General features: G+C 37.4%; 2 protein-coding genes and 1 long non-coding RNA gene across 26 annotated transcripts in view; 2 read left to right on the top strand and 1 right to left on the bottom strand.

The window, feature by feature from the left end:
* Nucleotides 1-20,475, bottom strand: part of ldah (lipid droplet associated hydrolase) — a 281,972-nt gene that overhangs the window by 225,724 nt on the left and 35,773 nt on the right. Inside the window, exon 2 of one of the 23 annotated variants that reach the window (XM_069886447.1) lies at nt 17,504-17,530. The exons of the other annotated variants lie outside the window; for them this stretch is intronic. The gene's annotated coding sequence lies outside the window, so the exon portion shown is untranslated. The remainder of the gene's footprint in view (nt 1-17,503; nt 17,531-20,475) is intronic. 23 annotated transcript variants of the gene reach the window in all.
* LOC138736629 (large ribosomal subunit protein eL38) lies at nt 4,708-5,029 on the top strand. The gene has a single exon (XM_069886452.1). It carries the CDS (start codon nt 4,768-4,770, stop codon nt 4,978-4,980), a length of 213 nt encoding a protein of 70 aa, XP_069742553.1. The 5' UTR covers nt 4,708-4,767; the 3' UTR covers nt 4,981-5,029.
* LOC138736633 (uncharacterized) lies at nt 10,701-19,883 on the top strand. 2 transcript variants are annotated; one of them, XR_011340458.1, is made up of 4 exons: nt 10,701-10,793; nt 11,040-11,135; nt 11,450-12,151; nt 18,401-19,883. It is a non-coding gene; the product is annotated as an uncharacterized lncRNA (long non-coding RNA). The 2 variants fall into 2 exon arrangements; XR_011340457.1 differs by lacking the exon at nt 18,401-19,883 and having other exon boundaries at nt 11,450-18,376.

Raw genomic sequence — 20,475 nt, 5'->3', positions numbered from 1 at the left:
TAGGAGAGGGTTCAGATAATTCACAAGAATGATTCTTCAAATGAAGGGATTAGCATTTGAGAAACATTGGACAGCACTTGGACTGTACTCCTTGACAGAGCAGATGTGGCAAAGTTGTTTCCCATGGTAAAGGAGTCCAGAACAAGAGGGCACAACTTTAGGATTGAAGGGTACCCATTTAAAACCGAGATGCAGAGGAATGTTTTAGCCTGAGAGTGGTGAACCTCTGGAAATTGTTACCATGGGTGGTTGTGCAAGTAATTGGGTGCATTTAAGGTAGAGATTGATTGCTATCCGAATTGTCAGGGTATCAATAATTATAGGGAGAAGGCAGGGGTATGAGCTGAGTGGGAGAATGGATCAGCTCATGATGGAATGGCAGAGTGGATTCTGTGGGCTGAATGGCCTACTTCTAATCCTACATCATATGGTCTTAGGAATTAAAATGCAACATTAATACACTTAAAAACATGCAGATAAATAAAAAGTCCAAATAAATGATAAATAATTAATATTTAACTTGTGTCTGCTCAACAGGACTCAAAGTAATGGAGGATCCTGCCCTTGCATTGGATTTCCTACCATGGGCAATAGAGAATTGCCAGAGAGAAAAAGAAGCAGGTTTGATGGTCGAGGCTGGTGTGACCATACCAGAGCTAGGACAGTTACAGGGCCATGCCTGGATCGACAGTTGTGTTGGGTTTTCATTGGGAAGCAGATGTAATTTTTAAAATTAACATTTTAAATTTGGTTTGCCTGTTTCGTTAATGCCAATGTTAAAGTTAAATGTTAATATTGTCATGGCAAAGGAGCACAGCGACTTTTCGCAAGTTGCTAGTATGACACATTATGGGTTATATTATATATGACTTTAAAAGAGATAAATTGTGGGGGTTCAGTGCAGATCACTTTTCAAACACTTTATACAAGAGCTTTGCTGAAGCTAGATATTCAGCCACAGTGGCTTTGCAAAGACAATGGAACTGCTGTGGGAAAGAACTTAAAAAGCCGTTCCATATGAAAAGTCCAGGCTCAAGTGCTGATAAAGATCTTTCAAAGATTGAGTTCGGAGCCCTGAAGGAATTTTTGTTTTTTACAAGTAGAGAGAGAGGTAAGAACAAACAGGATTCTTCTCTGAGAGAGCAAAAGAGCGAGTGAGGTCAGTTCTACAGTAGTAATTAAGGCTGCAACATGGCAAGCTGGCAGGCTTGTCGAAAACCCCATTTTGAAGATGGGTTGTGAGTTTTGAGTTCAGCCTGTTCAAAAACCTTGTAGTCCTTACATGAGGCAATGGCTGTCTAGAGTGTTTCTCCTGAACTAAGGGAAATGAGGAACTCTGTGGTGACCTGGAAGAAAAGGTTATCATTTGGAAAACCCATGATGGGGCTGAGTTTCTTCAGTATGACACTGAAGTGACTGATTGGAGGAAATCACTTTGTGCATGTCCAATGTGCATCAAATCTCTCTCTGAAACTAACAAGAATCTTCCTGAGTGGTAACCATTTAACTTTAAGCACCAGACCCTAGTGAAAATTCATAAATGTTAAATTCTGTGCACAGTGATACTGGTGAACTTGGAGATGTGAAAAGTGAATGAGTAGACTGTGAAACAAGGAACTTTCCTGAACATATACACATTACATACACGTAGAATTAGAAGGGGGTTAAGTTAGATTAAGTTAATAGTAATAAGTTAAAGATTGATCCCGTTATTTTGTTTAAAGAAAATTAAAACCAACTTTAATTTAAGTAACCATTTGTATTGGTGAATTTTTATTACTGCTGGGTTTTGGAGTCCTCTGGGCTCGCAACACTCTCAATATCATCAAAACCAAGGAGCCATCAGTGGAGTTTTGGAAGGGAAAAGCAGAGGTGTACAATCCAGTGATCATTGGGAGACCAAAGGTGGAGAGCAAATATAAATTTCTGGGAGTCACTATCTTGGAGGATCTATCTTAGATCCAGCACACTAATGTCATCATTAGCGCATCAAGAGTTTGCAGAGATTTGGTTTGACACTGAAAACCTTGGCAAAATTCTAGACTGTTGTGGAAAGCGTGCTGACTGGCTGCATCACATTCGAGTATTGGGACACCAATATCTCTGAGCTGAGAGATATTGCAGAGGTAGTAGGCACAGCCCATTACATCACAGGCAAAACTCTCCCCAGCACTGAGAAAATCTACATGGAACATTGCTGTCAGAGAGCATCAGCAATCATCAAGGATCCACACAACCCAGACCATGTTCTGTTCTCACTGCTACCATCACGAAAAAGGTATAGGTCACAAGACTCGTACCACCAAGTATTACTCTTGCTATCTTTCCACCATAAAACCCCCAAGCAACAAACTTAGAGAGTCATTTAAGGATTCTGACTTTGCACATTATTTATTATTGAATATTTATTTTCTGCATTGCACAGTTTGTGCTTTTCTTTGGTTACATTTTACACTTTCTTATACTTATCTATTCTTGAGTAAATCAACTTTACTGATAAGTAGAAATTCTGTCTGGTCCGCAGGAAAAAGAACTCAGGGTTGCATATAATGTCATGTATGTACTCTGCAAAGAAATACAAACTTGGATTTGGAACACGAATAATCGAAACAATTTCATTATAAAATCTATTTTGTGCTACCTTGCTTGGCTCTGTGAAGAGCAATAGCAGAGCAGTCATAGGAATTTTTTGATGAGCAGCTTTCAGAAAGTTCAAGACTTCCAAGTGAATGAGCTCATCCACCGCTATTTCAAACCCAAAGGCACATTTTTTTTTTTCTTTGGCTTGGCTTCGCGGACGAAGATTTATGGAGGGGGTAAAAAGTCCACGTCAGCTGCAGGCTCGTTTGTGGCTGAGCAGTCCGATGCGGGACAGGCAGACACGATTGCAGCGGTTGCAAGGGAAAATTGGTTGGTTGGGGTTGGGTGTTGGGTTTTTCCTCCTTTGCCTTTTGTCAGTGAGGTGGGCTCTGCGGTCTTCTTCAAAGGAGGCTGCTGCCCGCCAAACTGTGAGGCGCCAAGATGCACGGTTTGAGGCGTTATCAGCCCACTGGCGGTGGTCAATGTGGCAGGCACCAAGAGATTTCTTTAGGCAGTCCTTGTACCTTTTCTTTGGTGCACCTCTGTCACGGTGGCCAGTGGAGAGCTCGCCATATAATACGATCTTGGGAAGGCGATGGTCCTCCATTCTGGAGACGTGACCCATCCAGCGCAGCTGGATCTTCAGCAGCGTGGACTCGATGCTGTCGACCTCTGCCATCTCGAGTACCTCGACGTTAGGGGTGTGAGCGCTCCAATGGATGTTGAGGATGGAGCGGAGACAACGCTGGTGGAAGCGTTCTAGGAGCCGTAGGTGGTGCCGGTAGAGGACCCATGATTCGGAGCCGAACAGGAGTGTGGGTATGACAACGGCTCTGTATACGCTTATCTTTGTGAGGTTTTTCAGTTGGTTGTTTTTCCAGACTCTTTTGTGTAGTCTTCCAAAGGCGCTATTTGCCTTGGCGAGTCTGTTGTCTATCTCATTGTCGATCGTTGCATCTGATGAAATGGTGCAGCCGAGATAGGTAAACTGGTTGACCGTTTTGAGTTTTGTGTGCCCGATGGAGATGTGGGGGGGCTGGTAGTCATGGTGGGGAGCTGGCTTATGGAGGACCTCAGTTTTCTTCAGGCTGACTTCCAGGCCAAACATTTGTTTACATCCGGTACCGCACGGATGGCAGTCTCTTCAATCTGAGGCGCCTGCAAGCTCACACCAAGACACAAGTGAAACTTGTCCGTGAACTACTCTTTGCAGATGATGCCGCTTTAGTTGCCCATTCAGAGCCAGCTCTTCAGCGCTTGACGTCCTGCTTTGCGGAAACTGCCAAAGGCACATACATGCAAGGCAAAATGCTGGCAAAATTGGAATCAATATAGGAACAGAATTTTTTCTTGTAAAAGAACCACGTTAGAGGATTTTATTTGAATGTACAGTATTTCTTTATCTATCTTGCAAAAAAACTTGTTTTAACATCCTTTCAAACAAAAATAATTTAATCTCACACATAACAATATCTAAATTAATTCAGCAGTTATGCTTACTGTAACTTACTTTTCCTTTCCCATCATCCATGGACCCTGACAGTCCTTCCAGTTGCTTCTAATCTATAGAACTGCACTTTGTGCTCAAAATGTTGTCCTCTTCACATCACAAAAACCAAGGCAGAGTAGGTGACTGTTCAGAAGAGCATTTATGTTCTGTCCACAGGGGTGTCCCTGAGCTTCTTGCTCCCTGCCAGTTTAATTCTCTATCCTGACCTGTTTATTTGTTGCCTCCTGCACTGTTAGAATGAGGCTCAATATAAGCTAGAGGACAGCACCTTATATTCCATCTGGAAATATAGCCTTTCAGATTTGAAACTGAAAGGCATAACTTCTGGTAGCTTGCTTTCCTCTATTTAAGAGTAGCCAAATCTACTTCTGTTCCGTAAGTTGTACATTGGTAACCTGAATCTGTATTTCTTTCTTCAATGTACAGTCCAACCTACCAGACATTTTCTGCAGCTCTGCATTTTGCTGTTTTTGTGCTCTCTCTTGAACTCCCCTTATTTCATAGCATTTGTCTACCCTTATTTAGGTTTTTGCTTTCTCTCTAACTACATTAATCTATAATTTATCCCAAGGACAACCCTGGCCTCATCTCATCAAGAACATTCATTTTAGTTCTGTGGGGAGCAGCCGAGCCTCAGCAGGAAGACTGACGGTCCCGCCGCTGGATTCACCGCGACCATGCCTAAAACAATTGAAGAAATCAAAGACTTCTTGCTAACAGCAAGAAGAAAGGATGCAAAATCTGTGAAAATCAAGAAGAACAAAGATAATGTAAAATTTAAAGTTCGGTGCAGTAAATATCTGTACACACTGGTCATCACAGACAAAGAAAAAGCTGAAAAACTCAAACAGTCCCTACCCCCAGGTTTGGCAGTCAAAGAACTGAAGTGAGAAGCTGCAATTTCAATGTTACTCATATTGAAATAAATGGCCAAGTGTTCCAGCCGTGTTTGGTATTTTTCATAGCTGTAGTGCAAATGATTTTCTGATGTTGCACATATATTTAGTAAAACAGGGCCCTGTATACACTGGTATATATTATCACTGCCGTCCAGTCGTTTCCTTCCCCCCCCCCCCTCCCCGCCCCAAATTTCCACCTAAAATGTAGAGTTTGAGTAAAACTTGCTGTATAAGGCTACCCAAGTCTGGTACTTAGCACTGATCAGTGGAGTGGTGCTGCTCGGCACATTTAATATACTCATTCACAATATCTTAAAAGCATATTATCCAGTGAAAGTTTAAATAAAAGGTCTAAATTAAAACTCAAAAAAAAACATTCATTTTATACAATCTGTATTTTCCCGCCTTCTCTGCAATTTAAAACAAACTTGTTTTCTCTCTTAACCAGTTCTGATCAAAGGTCTTCAATCTGAAGCATTAACTCTACTTCTCTTTCTACAGATGCCAATTGACTTATTGAGTGTTAGCAGTATTGTCTGTTTTTATTTAGTCTTTAACTGGCTTACTGGGTCAGTAACCATGGTAATTGCAACATTAATCTATATGAGAGTATTGTGACATACAATTCTCTACATTTGAAACTATTTTCTATTAATAATCACAAGTAACCAAATTAAAAATAAAATACAATTATAGATTTAAACTGTTATTGTTTTACTTACTCTGTAAACTCATTTGGTGTAAAACTTTAATATTTTTGATACTAAAATGATTTGGTACAGTGAAGAAATTATAACTGTTTCACGATGCACTTACAATCAACTGAATTCAAAAGCTGATGAAAATAAAGGCAAAGCAAATTCCACAAAGAGAATCAAAGTGATGATTCTGATGTATTTCCATGCTTTCTCGCAGAATAGAACCTAAAGAAAAATCTACTGACATTGATAGCATGCATAATCTCATCACTAAAGAGGGTTGGAACAATATTTTTTGGAAGCGCCACCCCGGTATCTAACTTGATTAAATTAGGCATAGAGGAGCCAAGGGAGAATAAGTGATAATTGCCCTTCTGAGATGATGCAACTTTCCTGAGTGAAATACATTTGGAGCTGTGTGTTTTTAGATACTGAAGCTATGCCGTAACACTTTGCATTCTGCGCTGTCCATGCACTGTTTAGTTCATTGCATAGATACAAAATACAATTGATTATTTCTATCACTGAGATAACGTCTTACACACCCTGATCAATAAGTTTCAATTTCATTGTTTGACTTCCATGCATTGTGAATTGACATATTTTGGCAAGGCTGCGAAAATCTGAAAATGAATTTACTGCGTGCAATGACAAACTAATTCTGCCCATGCCTCTCAAAATCAGAAGGATTCAGTGTTAGCTACATACCGTACTTCAAGAAGGAAAACAGAATCTGAAAGAAAATGTCTTTGGCTTGGCTTCGCGGACGAAGTAATCTCACACAAAAGGGCTGCCAGAAATCCCATCCGTGGATAATGAAATCAGGGCAGGTCAAGAAACAGAATGGAAGCAATAATTTTATTTGTGCTGCTTAAAATACTGGGCCCAACTGAAAATAAAGCTAGTACAATCTCTATTTGTCACTTTATGAACAGATTGACAGCTTTGAGATTTTCTTGTTACAAGGTAACAGTGTTCCAAATTTTTAAAAGTCAACTGTTGAAACTGGATTATTCTGTACCTAGTTTCATCTTTACAAAATCATCCTGCAAAAGCGAAGAAAAAGAAATCAAAAGTTTGAAATAATATTTCTTCAGTTTGAAACTAAACTTAAAAGACCAATCTGAGCACTGACTTCAAAATAGACATTCGATCCATTCCTCGAAAATATAATTAAACACTTTTTCATAAACTTATGTGGTGAAGAAAGCAACTTCTCATAAAATAATGATCCTTCACATTCCCTTAAAATATAAAGGACATTGAATGGAATAAAATTCCATTTTATTTAAAATTAAATAAGTTAAAGATGAGATTTGAGACAGAAATTCATTGTGGTCTTGTTTCACAGTGGAGCACACTCAATTAACAATTATTATAATTTCTTCTCCTGCTATTAAGTATTGATTCCATATTGAGGCACTGTTTTGTCATTGCCAACACTCCACCACTTCAAGCAAATATACACTTTCCACATGTGAAAGTGAACTGTGAAAAATGGAATAAGGCGCTGGGGAAGGGAAGAAATTAGCATCCTATAGTCCAGATCATCTCTCAGCCAATGTACAAATCAACAACATTTCTGCTGCAGGCAGAGGAATAGAATTATTGAATGACTTTTCTCTGCAGAGCCTTGCCCTAGGCCAATAAGCCTAGGGTAAGAAATCTCAAATGAGATGAATTGCTAAAAAATCAGCACATAAATTTTCAAAGATGACCATCCATGCAAAAGCAATTCTCTTCTATTTGCTAAGAAAAATATACCAAAGTAAATAGCTTAAAAACTGATCATACATAAAATCATGAAGACAAGTCAAAAATAAATCACCCCAAAACAAAGTTCTTCTTTCATTTGTGATCTGATTTAATGTTATTGTGTTATAAACAAATGAAAATCAACAGGTTGTAATAAAACTCCAACTGTATCACTACCATTTTCAAAATTCCAGCCACACCCCACTACCCAATATTCACCAAAGCAATTACTGTACCAGGCTCAATCCCTGTACACAGAATGATACAGACAAAGAGTGCATATCATAGATTCAGATTTCTGATTTATTGTCAGAGTACATACAGGACATCACATACAGCCCTGAGATTCCTTTTCCCTGCAGGTGTGAAGAATTACCATTAATTGATAGTGCAAAAAAGTAAATTGTACACAGCATAAACATGTAAACAAATAAAAGAACTGTAAACAGATAATGAATGCAAACAAACTGACTGCAATACAAAGAGAACAAAAGACGATCAATAAAGTACACAAGAAAGAGTTCTGAAATGAGCCCCAATAGTTTGTCATCGAGGAATTTGCTGGTGGAGGGGTAATGCCTGTTCCTGAACCTGGTGTGTGTCTTGAGGCACATATAACTCTTTCCCAATGGCAACAGCGAGTCAGAGAGTGTGCTGGGTGGTATGGGTCTTTGATGATTGCTGCTGCCCTCCGGCAGCAGTGTTCCCTGTAGATATACTCAAATGAGGGGAGGGTTTTGCCTGTGATGTCCTGGGCTGTTCCCACTACCTTTTGGAGAGCTTTATGCTCAAGGGTATTGGTGTTCCCATACCAGAGCGTGATGCAGCCGATCAGCACACTTTCCACCACACCTCTAGAAATTTTCCAGGGTTTCTGGTGTCATACCATATCTCCGCAAACTCCTGATGAAGTAGAGGTGCTGATGTACTTTCTTCACGATGCCATTGGTGTGTTGGGTGCAGAAAAGATCTTCCAAGATGGTGACTCCCAAGAACTTATTTGCTCACCCTCTCCACCTCAGATTCCCCAATGATCACTGGATTGTATAACTCTGGCTTTCCTTTCCTGAAGTCAACCATTAGCTCCTTAGTTTTGGTGACATTGAATGCAAGGTTGCTGTTGGTGCACCATTCAGCCAGGTTTTCAATCTCCCTCCTGTATGCTGACTCAACCCCTTCTTTTATACAACCCACTACCATGGTATTGTCAGCAAATTTGTAAAAGAGGGGTTATTGTTAAACCGAGCTACACCATTGCAGGTGTAAAGTGAGTAGAGCAGGGGACTAAGAACACAGCCCTGCGTGCTCCAGTACTGATGGATATTGTGGAGGAGTTCTTATCAATTTTCACTGATAGAAAAGGTTATGTGAAAATAAAAGTTGCAGATAAACTCAAGTAGTTTTATAATATGTTGCATTTAATCAAAGAAATGTATCACAACATGTCATGCCATTAGTTTGATTTAAAAATATCAGAGCAAGTTCTCCTCCAGTTTTGAAATAGCGCCATCTGTCAGTTGATAAGCAAAGTGATTGGCTTCAAAGAGTCACAAGATTCTCCTTGACCAGTTGGGATAAATTTGTCCATACACAGGATGATCGCAAAATCATTTTGTGCATAGTTAATAAACTGTAATACCGGTTCAGTGTCTCTGTTCATATCAGAAATTATGAAGTACTCTGAAAATCAGTAGAGTGACATCATAAAATAGTTGCAAAATGGTTGCAGTTTATAGTGCTTGGGGTGGTTTTGGCTGTTCAACTAGTGACATATAGTTAACATTGCCATCAGGCTATTTGTGTCAGTGACAAAACAACATTAAGGAAACCAATGCCAATGACACCACATATTTGAACACATTTATTGGAGGTTCAATTACATTTGACAGTTCACAGTGGTTTTCTATTTTCACAAGTTTTTACAATTGGCTAGGTTTTTATGGGCAGTTCTTCTGGCATTGCAACAATCATATTTAAGTAGAATTTACTAAAATATTGAAGCTGTTATTAAAGCCATAAATCCTAACGCAGCTTAAGAATTTAAAAAAAGACATCCTCTCTGGTTACAATTGAACAATGTGGATATATTTAAAATCTTATGGATAGTAATAGTTAAACTCATAATTTACTGTTCTACTTAGGACTATTTAATAACATGCAGATAAAAGTGAACAGTTGGAAATCAAGTGCATGCCTTAAACAGCAGGTTGTTTAAAATATAGAGAGCAGCTGGGCATGACATGTCTCTCAAAAAATGTTTAACTGAACTTACATGGCTATAATTTAAAATTAACCTGGCAGTATAAATTACAAACACGAGCCTTAGGGATGAGAAAAAAGTGGGATAACAAAAGGACCAGAAAAATAACCTCGTGTAGACCCATTAATAACTTATTTGCCTTCTCGTACAGGTGAGTAATGCCTGTACAAGGCAATGATTTACCTCAAAGGAACATAAGCTGGTCACTTCACCAAAATCACTTAGGCTCGGCAATAGAATTCACTACTTTCAGCTAGCAGCATGAAACACATTGATCATGCAAGGCACAATGATATTCTGCAATGATATTTACTCTGAGGCATCAGAAAATTATCTTGGCAACTTCAATCAAACACTAGCCCTTGAAAATTTTAAATAATCTTTAAAAATAATTGAAACAAAAATAAAACAAAAAAGAATCTACTTGAATTCCCAAGTGTTAAACAAAATCCCCAAAAATGGAAATCTCTCATCTCATTAAGACTAGGATACCCACAATAAAGGGAAATCTCCCATCTCATTAAGACTAGGATACCCACAATAAATGGAAATCTCCCATCTCATTAAGACTAGGATACCCACAACAAATGGAAATCTCCCATCTCATTAAGACTAGAATGCCCACAATTGCAAAGAAAATACATCATTGGATCATATGGATAAAAGCAAATATTATTCAACAGAATATGAAGGATTCATTTTGCATGAGACTTTCACAATCACAAATGTTTTAAAGGGAATTGGGATCTTTGAGCTGCAATCACCACCATCTATAGACTGAGGAAATTATGATAGCACAGCAAGTATCATAAACAGTGCATGTAATCAAGTCATAGGTGAAGCAATGCTGGTATCCATTCTCATCTCAGTACATCTAGGACTTTCCCACATGCATGGTCAAACACAAAGACCAAAATGTCCAAGATGTATTGAAGGTCATGTGTCAACACATCTGACTCACTGTTCAACATGAGACTTTTGACTTGTTAAAGAAATGGTTCATTTACATTTTACATTCCTCTTTCATTGCTGCACTTGGAAAGAGTAGTACCCAGATTAGAAAGTCACAATTGCTGATCCTGTGAATAATGGTAGGTGCTTTATTACTTTATTTATTAATGCTTTAATGTGCTCTTAATTATTCTTTTTGAATTTTAGTCTATTTTGTTTAGTTCTAGATTAGCACCAAGTTCAATCCAGATGCATAATTACAATGAGGCCCCATCGTGCTGCTTAGATAGATATTCCATAACATCACTGTGAATAATAGGTGAACTATCCTTAGTATTCTGTTCGATATTTATCACAAAAAAACATTACTGTCTGACTGCTTCTAGGAACTTCTTATGAACCTGAAAATATTGGTTGTGAAGAACCTACAACACCCAAGACATATAAATCCACCATTTAAATTCAAATCTTTCTTCAAGCAGGTAATGCACATGATAGAAACCTTATTTCTGAATTAAGACTGTCAGTGTTATACAGCCACACAATAAAAAAAACTGAATGCTAGAATTCTGAAATAAAAACAAAAGATATTGCAAATAGTGAACAGCCAGGAGAGGAAAAAACATTCTAGGTCCTGGGGTACACCATATTATTTCTCCCTGATGCTGTGGCATTCCAAATTTTTCTAGCATTTTCTGTTTTTAACTTCAGCATTCTAGCTATTTATCAAACTTCCTCTTGAGGGTATATTATTTTTCTTACAATGTACCAAATAATTTTATCTTATTGACTGCAGGGAGCTCATACATTTGATGGTTTGAAAGCTGCTACCTGGAGGTGATCAACTGCAAGCAATTAATATTTTTTCAGATACTAAATGTATGTTTTCACACAATGTGATTAAGATTTCCTTGATGAAGCAAGAAGACAGTTATGTATATAGGGCAAGGTATATACTCACAAAGATTATGTTATGGAGAAGGTACTTATAAGGATTATTAACAAGGGAGCATTAAAATCTATTCAAACTAGGACTAGCCATTCTTCACATGTACTTCAGTCAAATTTCACTGTTTTGGCACAGCCAAATTATGCACAAACAAAAATGTAAGAGCATCAAGGCTAGGCAAATAAGAATTTTTAAACTTAATTGGTTCAGTATTGAGGTTCTTCTTGGTCTCTGAAACTGGTGGTGACCATTATCTTCACTTCTCAGCGCATTTGAGGACTACATCCTAAATGGTGAGAAATGCAATTGGGTGGCTGGTATATTTAATAGAATCATTTACAATTATAGCAATAAAACAAGTCATTCAGTCCATTACTGGGTTTCTGATAGCACAATCAGATTGCCAGTACTTCTCAAATTATTTTGAAATGTTTTCTTCTTTCTTCCAAAATTGTGATAATCAACTGAGAAGATTGAACATTTTTGCAATACGAATAATGAACAATGAAGAAAAAGTGCTTCCAGGTAAATACAAAGGGAAGTTAAGAGGTAAGTTTTTCCACACAGAGAATGGTGGGTTCAGGGAATATGCTGTTGGCAATAGTGGTGGAGACACAATCAAAAGAATCTTTTGAGAGACAATTAGATAGGTGTATGGAATGGAGAAAATGGAGGGTTATGCAGTAGGGAAATTCTAGACAAATCCGAGATTAGATTATTTGGTTAGCACAACATTGTGGACCAAAGGGCCTGTCTTGTGCTGTAAATTTCTATGGTCTATGTTCTAAATACATACATTTACCATACTGCTACCTAATAGGTTATTTTCTGAAAAATCTCTTCCCTTTGGCATTTTCCACTGATGGGTTTTGCCCAATGGAATACCATAATTATTTAAAATGGTGTTTTATTGTTCTCAAAAAATTTTCTAATTTTGCTCAGTGTGCAATGTCACGTCCAGATTCTGAGAAGAATGCCACCACTGAATAGCACTAAGTTTAAACCTTCTTACTGTCAAAACAAAACTGACTCACCAAAGAAACTCAAAAACATTTTAAAAAATGAAACAGGAAAAAGCAGGGTCAGATCTCACACAATCAGTTTTGAGCACATTAGACACTGGCACAATTAGTGCAGCTCATACCAATGGAGATCGTGATTCAAGTGAATTCAATAGCTGTTTTCAAGGTTTTCATTATGACCTTCCAAAATTGCAATCCACTGTGCATCATGTAACAACTACAAGTTTGTAGCAGCAAAATTCTAAATGCCAAAATGTCATTAGCCATACTCCACGAACACCTGAAGTTCCATTGAGGAACAGTTGCCATTTCTAACTTCAGTGTGCATTGGAGAGGACAACGAGACAAGGCTTTAAATGACAGCATTAGTGTCAGTAGCTTTGCTGTTAAAGCAATCAGTAGACAGAGAGTGAGTGAGTACTTAACAGCATGGAAAGATTGGGATATGTATAGACGGCCAGCTAACTCTTATACCTTTCCCTCAAAGCATACATTGCACTTGAGAACAGGGTGCAGAGTTGAGGAAATTATGTATTACAGTACAACTCTGATAATCCACTAGTGACTGTTCAAAATTTCAGATGTTTCTCATTTGGGTCACCAGGTATTGCTTTCCATGTTTCTTGGGATTCACCATGACCCTGGTCCCCACACTCCCCTTAAGATCTGCAAAATCATTCAGTTCAACACCAGTGACATTCTGAGCATGCTGGACCACCTTAAGTTTCAACTGTATTAGCTGGTCCAGTTCATTCACACTGAAAAATTGATTTTCAATGACAAGAAATTATAATGCATACACAGAAGGGACCAGGCCTTTGTTTGCTGCTGAGGGCAGCACGGTTAGCCTAGCAGTAACCAAAACACTATTACAGCGCCAGTGACATAGGTTCGAATCCAGTGTTGTCTATAAGGAGTTTGTATGTTATCTCCATGTCTGCTTGGGTTTCTTCCAGGTGCTCCAGTTTCCTCCCACGCTTTAGAAAGTATGGGGGCTGTAGGTTAACTGGGGTATTCGCTGGCACGGGCTCGTGGGCCCGAAGGACCTGTTACAATGCTATATGTCTAAATTTTAAAAATGTAAACAAAAGTAAAAAGAAGTGTAAAAAAATTAAATTTAAAAAAATGTAAATTAAGCTCAAGGTTGGGCACATATGTGACATTGTCAACAAGAAGCAGCAGTAAATTGGAAGCAAACATATGGTGCTGACAAAGGCACATTTAATAACAATCTGGCTACAGTGTAGTAGTCGTGTTTCAAGAATGTTTTCAACTGTTTGAATCTGTTTAACCAGATGCCATACGAGATTTGTGAGCTGCATGGAGGACTTAAAGCAGCATTGATTATAACAATATGAACATTAAGCAGGCAGAACCATAAAGGCAGTGCAATATAGAATCATATTCAAGTTGTGCCTCCTCTTTAAGGCTTATTGCCACATCATAGGACATTCCTAATAATATTCCTCTGTGGGGAAAAGTTGCGAAGATTGAAGCACATCATCAAAGTATCTGTTATCTTGAATGTAAAGATGCTTCCACATCAATCCAGGGTCATAGAATTATAGAATATTACAGCTCAGAAACAGGCCCCTTCAGCCCTTCTAGTCTGTGCCGAACCATTTTTTGTTTGCGTTGTCCCACTGACCTGCACCAGTCCATTTCCCTCTATACTTCTCCCATCCATGTACCTGTCCATATTCTTCTAAAATGTTAAAATTGAGCCACGATTCACTACTTCAGCTGGCCGCTCATTCCACACTCCCATCACTCTGTGTGAAGTTCCACCTCATGTTCCCCCTAAAATTTATACAACTTCACTATAACATCCCAACTCCTATATTCAATTTTTGATTTATGAAGGCCAATATGCCAAAAGCTCTCTTTACAACCCTATTCACTGTGCCACCACTTTTAGGGATTTATGTATCTGTATTCCCAGATCCTTAGGGCCCTACCATTTATCGTGTATGCTCCTTCTTGGTTTGTCCTTCCAAAATGCAACACCTCACACTTGTCAGCATTAATTTCCATCTACCATTTTTCAGCCCATTTTCCCGGTGGTCCAGATACTCTGAAAGCTTTGAAAACTTTCTTCACTGTCCACAACGCCTCCAATCTTACTGTCATCTGTAAATTTCCTGATCCAATTTACCACATTATCATCCAGCTCATTGAATAGTCCCAGCATCGATCCCTGAGGCACACCTCTAGTCACAGGCCTCCAGTCTGAGAAGCGATTACTACTCTCTGCTTTCTTCTGTCCAGCCATTGTTCAATCCAGTTTACTACTTCACAATGAATACCAAGCATTTGAACCTTCCAGATTATTTGGTGTCTGCAACATACTAACCTGACAAGTATCCTGATTCTATCTGATTAAGATCACGACAAAAAATGTTTCGACCCTCTACCATCACAAAATATATTACTCAAGGGACAATAACAAACACAAACATTTAAGCCACAGATTTTTCTGACAGTTGCAAACCATCAAGGCTGGAAATCCACCAACATCAGTGTGAAATTACAAAAGTTTTAGGTACCTTCTTCCATGAAGCAAACTCTGTCCAAGCCAACCACACAGGGCCTTTCAGATATAAATAGCACCACATGCAAGGCCAAAGAAACTAAATTCACATGAATGTTGAAGCAACTGAAAGCCAGTCAAGCCATACCTCCAGGCTAAGGCAAAAGTTTAAACTAGCAACAAATTGGAATATTTTGAATAACTTAGTCATCACAATTAAAAATTAGATTATAACACTACATTAAAAACTGCCTAAAGCTTATCCATTTCCTTTGTAGTCAATGCTCTCAATTGGAGAGTACAGAATACCTGAATCTCCATCTAGTCTAAAGCATCAGATGCTTGGTTGACTAATTTAAAACTATAAATGATGGAAGCTGAAGGAAATTCATGCTCCATCTCTGGATGTAGAAGTGTAATCACAAAATAGTTGCAAACACATGTCAAAAAGTTCAGAACACTGAGATGCACACACATTTGCATTGGAATCCTGAGCTTCCTGCACCTATTCAAACTAGAGGCCATGGTTTGAGATTGCAGGGGGAAAATTATAAGGGGAATATGAGGGGAAATTTCTTCACGCAAAGGGTGGTTGGGATGTGGAATAAGCTTCCGGCGGAGGTGGTTGAAGCAAGGACGTTATTTACATTTAAGGAAAGACTGGATAATTATATGGAGGGGAGAGGATTGGAGGGGTGTGGACCAGGTGCTGGTCAGTGGGACTAGGAGGGTGGGGATTTGTTCTGGCATGGACTAGTAAGGCCAAACTGGCCTGTTCTGTGCTGTATATGGTTATATGTAGGGAAAAGCTGGCTCTTCTACATTGAGCAGCTAGAGTTTCTGAGGAGAATGTAATCTTTTTTAAAAAACATCATTCGAATTGGCTTTCATATAAAAACTTTAAAGGGAACACAGTTTTGTCATCAGGTTTGATGAAACACTCACAAGTCACAGCCTAAAAAAAATTATGCAGAGAGAAAATTGCTTATTTTTTACTTTATGAACTTTATGGAAAATTTCAAAAGTATAGGAATCCAGAGGGCTTTAAGAAATATAAAGAATGCTTCTAATTCAAAGCAAGATTAATTAAGCTAACTGGAAACATTTTAGGTTTAGAGTTAAATGAAAAAAAAATGGGTTAATGCATAAAATGTGAATAAAATGCTATCATTATTTATCTAAACATCATAATATTTTCTTAGAGATCATGGACACAAGAGTTCAATTTACTGGCTACTTTAATAATCTAGAATTTTTTTTAAAAATCTTGTTTTAGTTAATATAACATGGTTTTAGGGATAGAAGCAAACCATTAAGTTGTGGACTGTACCACCACAAAGGAAGTGCACAATTTATTTCTTTTGGATCTTGCTCCAAAATAGTGATCATGCAAATGAATGTCTTGATTAACTTTATTTGGAAATTGGGGACATGTCAATACTCGATATAAAGTACATAAAGAGCAAATTTACTTGATAAATGTTTTTCTTAAAATGTCCTATTTGGCTCTCATAGTTATTAAACCTTTTCATCATGTACTGAGTCGATCTGTAATCAGTTACCCTTACAGATTTTACCAACATATTTTAACAACAGTACTAAGGTTAAAATGCTATATATGAATGGTACTTCCATCAACCATCCGTTTTGCCTTAATAAAAGGAAAATATGCAATTATAATTTTTTCACTGCAAGGTCAATTCCAGCATTATCATGTTTTGAAGAAATTTGGTGTCCCATAAGGCAAGTGTTGTTAAAATTAAAGTTGTTGCAATGCCAGTATTTTTGAACTCTATATCTTCATCCAAGAGGAACTACAAGGCTCCAAATCATTGTTATTTTAAATGACTCTCAGTGAACTAATACATCATAGCTGGCCCAAACAAAAGTAAGACTTGGAAAATTGGTGGAAAACATAAAAATCACAGCCAAAATGAAATTTCTTACAGCTCTGGTTAAAACATGAACATTCATGTTTTAATTTACATTCATGAACTGATAGACAGCAATCTTCCTTTATTTGTACCTCTACAATTAAAATATGAAATACATTTTGACCATCAAAAACAGTGCAAATTTCCACAAATGTCATATTTCAAAATTTCCTATCAAATTATAAACATCACTTCACAATTGACAAACAGATTGCAGCTGTCATACTGATGAAGGTGCATGCATTTTCTGATCAGCTGTAATAATTATTATTCATTTCAGACCAAAAAAAAAACCCACATTCAATCCCAAAACTCAAAATTCCAAAAATAAGAAAAATATGTTCAAGCTATCACTGAAAAGCTGCTTGCATTCTGGAAATTAGTAATGAGTAAAAATAAAAACACAATTACTTACCAGAGTTTCAACGGTTGTCATTATTTTCTAAAAAAAAACTAATTGCAATCATTGAAGAAATGGGATTTTAAATGCATTTATACAGAGCTCCATTATAATGTTGTAAAGAATCAGTCATTTGAAATATTAAATATTCAAGTGTAATGTGGAATGTAATGGGAGGTTAAAAGCAAGCTTTCTGATATTGCATAAATTATTCTAGTTCAAGCTTCCACCCAATTAATGGCATTTAAAAATACATTTTTAAAAATCCTGTTGCATAATCCAAACTAAATTGACAGGATTCTGGAGTTTTTGTCTGATTGATCTCCTCTGCGGACAGGGCACATTACTCGTTGTTATGGGAAGCAGCTGATGTCTCAGAGGGGACTTAATAACTTAAGCGCTTGAAACCATTTGGGCCAAGAGCTTCTCCAACCCTAAGCTTTTTGAGACACATAGTTCTCTTTCAGCTGACTGGCCTGTTACGTTTGGATGGAATTTCTGGAATACAGCCCCAGAATTCAGCTGCATTTTCAGTAAATATCATGCCCCAGCATCCTTAAATTGGCCACAACATTGCAATAATTCATTCTCAAAAAGACAAAGAGTGGCTTGATTGAATCTCAAAATATAAGCTATCATCAGTTTCATAACAGACAACAACCATTCCTGACTTATGAAAATCTATATGAATGAATCAACAGAGATCTGAGTAAATCTTTTCCTGGCATTTGTGCAATTAAGGGTTGAGACCCGAACCCTAATGCATTCAGAACAAGTAAAAACATAAAGAATTTTGGTGACTCAATAGTACTACCCAGTGAAAAATGTAACAAGAATAGTTCTTGATGAATGCATGAATATTCTTATTTTTTAAAGCTCAAATGTAACTTCTAATCTTTATTTGCATTCCAGTTTTTGACATCCACATCCATGTTGATATGTATATGGTTACAATATGTCATGTTAACTTAGATAAAACTGAAGAGTGAATTTAAAAAATCAAGATTCATAAAAGAATGTAGAGTTCAGCAATTGCTCATTTCCAGCCAATCAAAGATTGAAAGTCATACTACCATATCATGTAATGCATTACTTAGAATTTATGGCACATCTGGTCGAAAAATACTTTGCCTGTGTTTATGCTTCAAACGAGTTATTCTAACCTTTGTCTTATATTGCCAAGATGTAATTAATTTTTCACATTCATATAAAGCTTCCTCATGCAAGAATAAATTCCACATTTTCAACATTTTCTGGATTGCAAAGCAGTTGCAGAATTCAGTGCAGAATTTAGTGGTGAGAATAGAAAATTTATGACTCCATTTTGAAGCCCCTTGTGTAGAAACATCTGTTTCATCTCTACCAAATTTGAAGATATGTTGAAGTTCTCATCTCAGCCTATTCTCCTCCAGAATTAAGAGTCCAAGTCTATTCAACACATATCATAGTCTTAGAAAATTCATTTTTAGTTTTGCAATGTAGTGGACATAAGTAACTTTCCAGATTGGCACTGTCTTGGGAAAGCTGCAAAAATATTAAAGAACCCATCTCACCCAGGTCACATTCCCTTCAGGGGCATAACGTTAGGGGGTGTGAGCACATAAAAAAGGCACCACAACCATGGTTCCCTGTGTGTGCACTCACACATTTTGCAACCATGGCACAAAGGAAATTAATGTGTGCACAAAAAATTAGTTACTTAATATAATGTAGTTCAAAGTATAAAATAAAATCTTTAACTAAATACGTTACTTCATGCCAAAGTGTTTTGATTTGTGAACAACACAAAATTCGTGGGTAGCCAATAATTTGATCTTCTGTCCTCTCTGCCAACATCATATTATTTATAATTTAACTTACACCTTTTATCACTAACTTACTATCATTTTGAAAGCCAAGGAAAAATAAATACCTTTGAAGCTATTCCTCCCCAGATACCAGCAACCAGACATTTCCCAAAAGTGGCACCCCCACCAAACTGTGTTCTCACTGCCCAGCCCCCCACGATGGCACGCCACTGGGCCACTAGTGCAAGTGCACCACAAGAGTCCTGCAATGTGCCGGTGGCCCAAGTTGTCATCTCTGAAGAATTTGCCCAGGAGGAGTAGTACCCCTGCTAGCTACTCCACTGTTCCTCTTCTAATTTTCATTGAGCAGAATCTACATGAACTTGAAGAAATGAACTTACAGGTTGAAGGACTGTTTTATTCTGTTATCAGATTCTTAAATGGACCTCTCCTTGGTTAAAGATGATGCCCTTGCACTGTTTTAACTGTACTTTTTCTCTATACCCTGCACTTCGCATTTGCAACTCTATTCTGTGCTCTTTAACTTACTGTAATATTATATGCTGCACTTTTGTTTAGTTTTGCAATAAAAGCTGATTTTAACAATGGATTAATTTGCCTGGGTAGCCAACAAACTAAAACTTTTCACAATATCTTGGTATATATCACAATAAACAATTCAATTTAATTTCATAGGATAGGATACATGGTTTTCCTTACTCTTGCAACTTTCACTGGGTCAGGAATTGGTTGCACGATATTAATTCAAATATGAATGCAAAGCAAGACAATAAGAACCAAAGTTAAGGTAGATATTCTATAAAATTCATTAGTTACATTTAAAAACCAATTAAAACATTATTTTATCAAAGCCATTTTGGCAATTACAATCTATGATACTTTTACTAGACAATAAAATGCAACATATCCCTTTTAATTACAAAATTATTAGGAAAGCATGAAGAAACAGTCTTTAGTGTCATAAATTTTCAGATTTGTTTGATCATCTTATTTCTGAACAAGTTTATTTCCAAATAGTCTGAATCAACATTGCATTTCATCCAGACACTAATGTATCATCTGGAAATTATTAATCTGAATAAGATCTTTGCAAAATAACTGGGCTTCTGCTTGCACTTGATTCTGGCAGACTCAAGATTTGATAACACTTCTATATTTATTTTGTTTGCTTTTGAAAAC

Source organism: Narcine bancroftii, chromosome 6 (assembly GCF_036971445.1).
Source record: "Narcine bancroftii isolate sNarBan1 chromosome 6, sNarBan1.hap1, whole genome shotgun sequence".
Taxonomy (NCBI): Eukaryota; Metazoa; Chordata; class Chondrichthyes; order Torpediniformes; family Narcinidae; genus Narcine; species Narcine bancroftii.
This window is presented reverse-complemented; position numbering and strand designations above follow the sequence as displayed.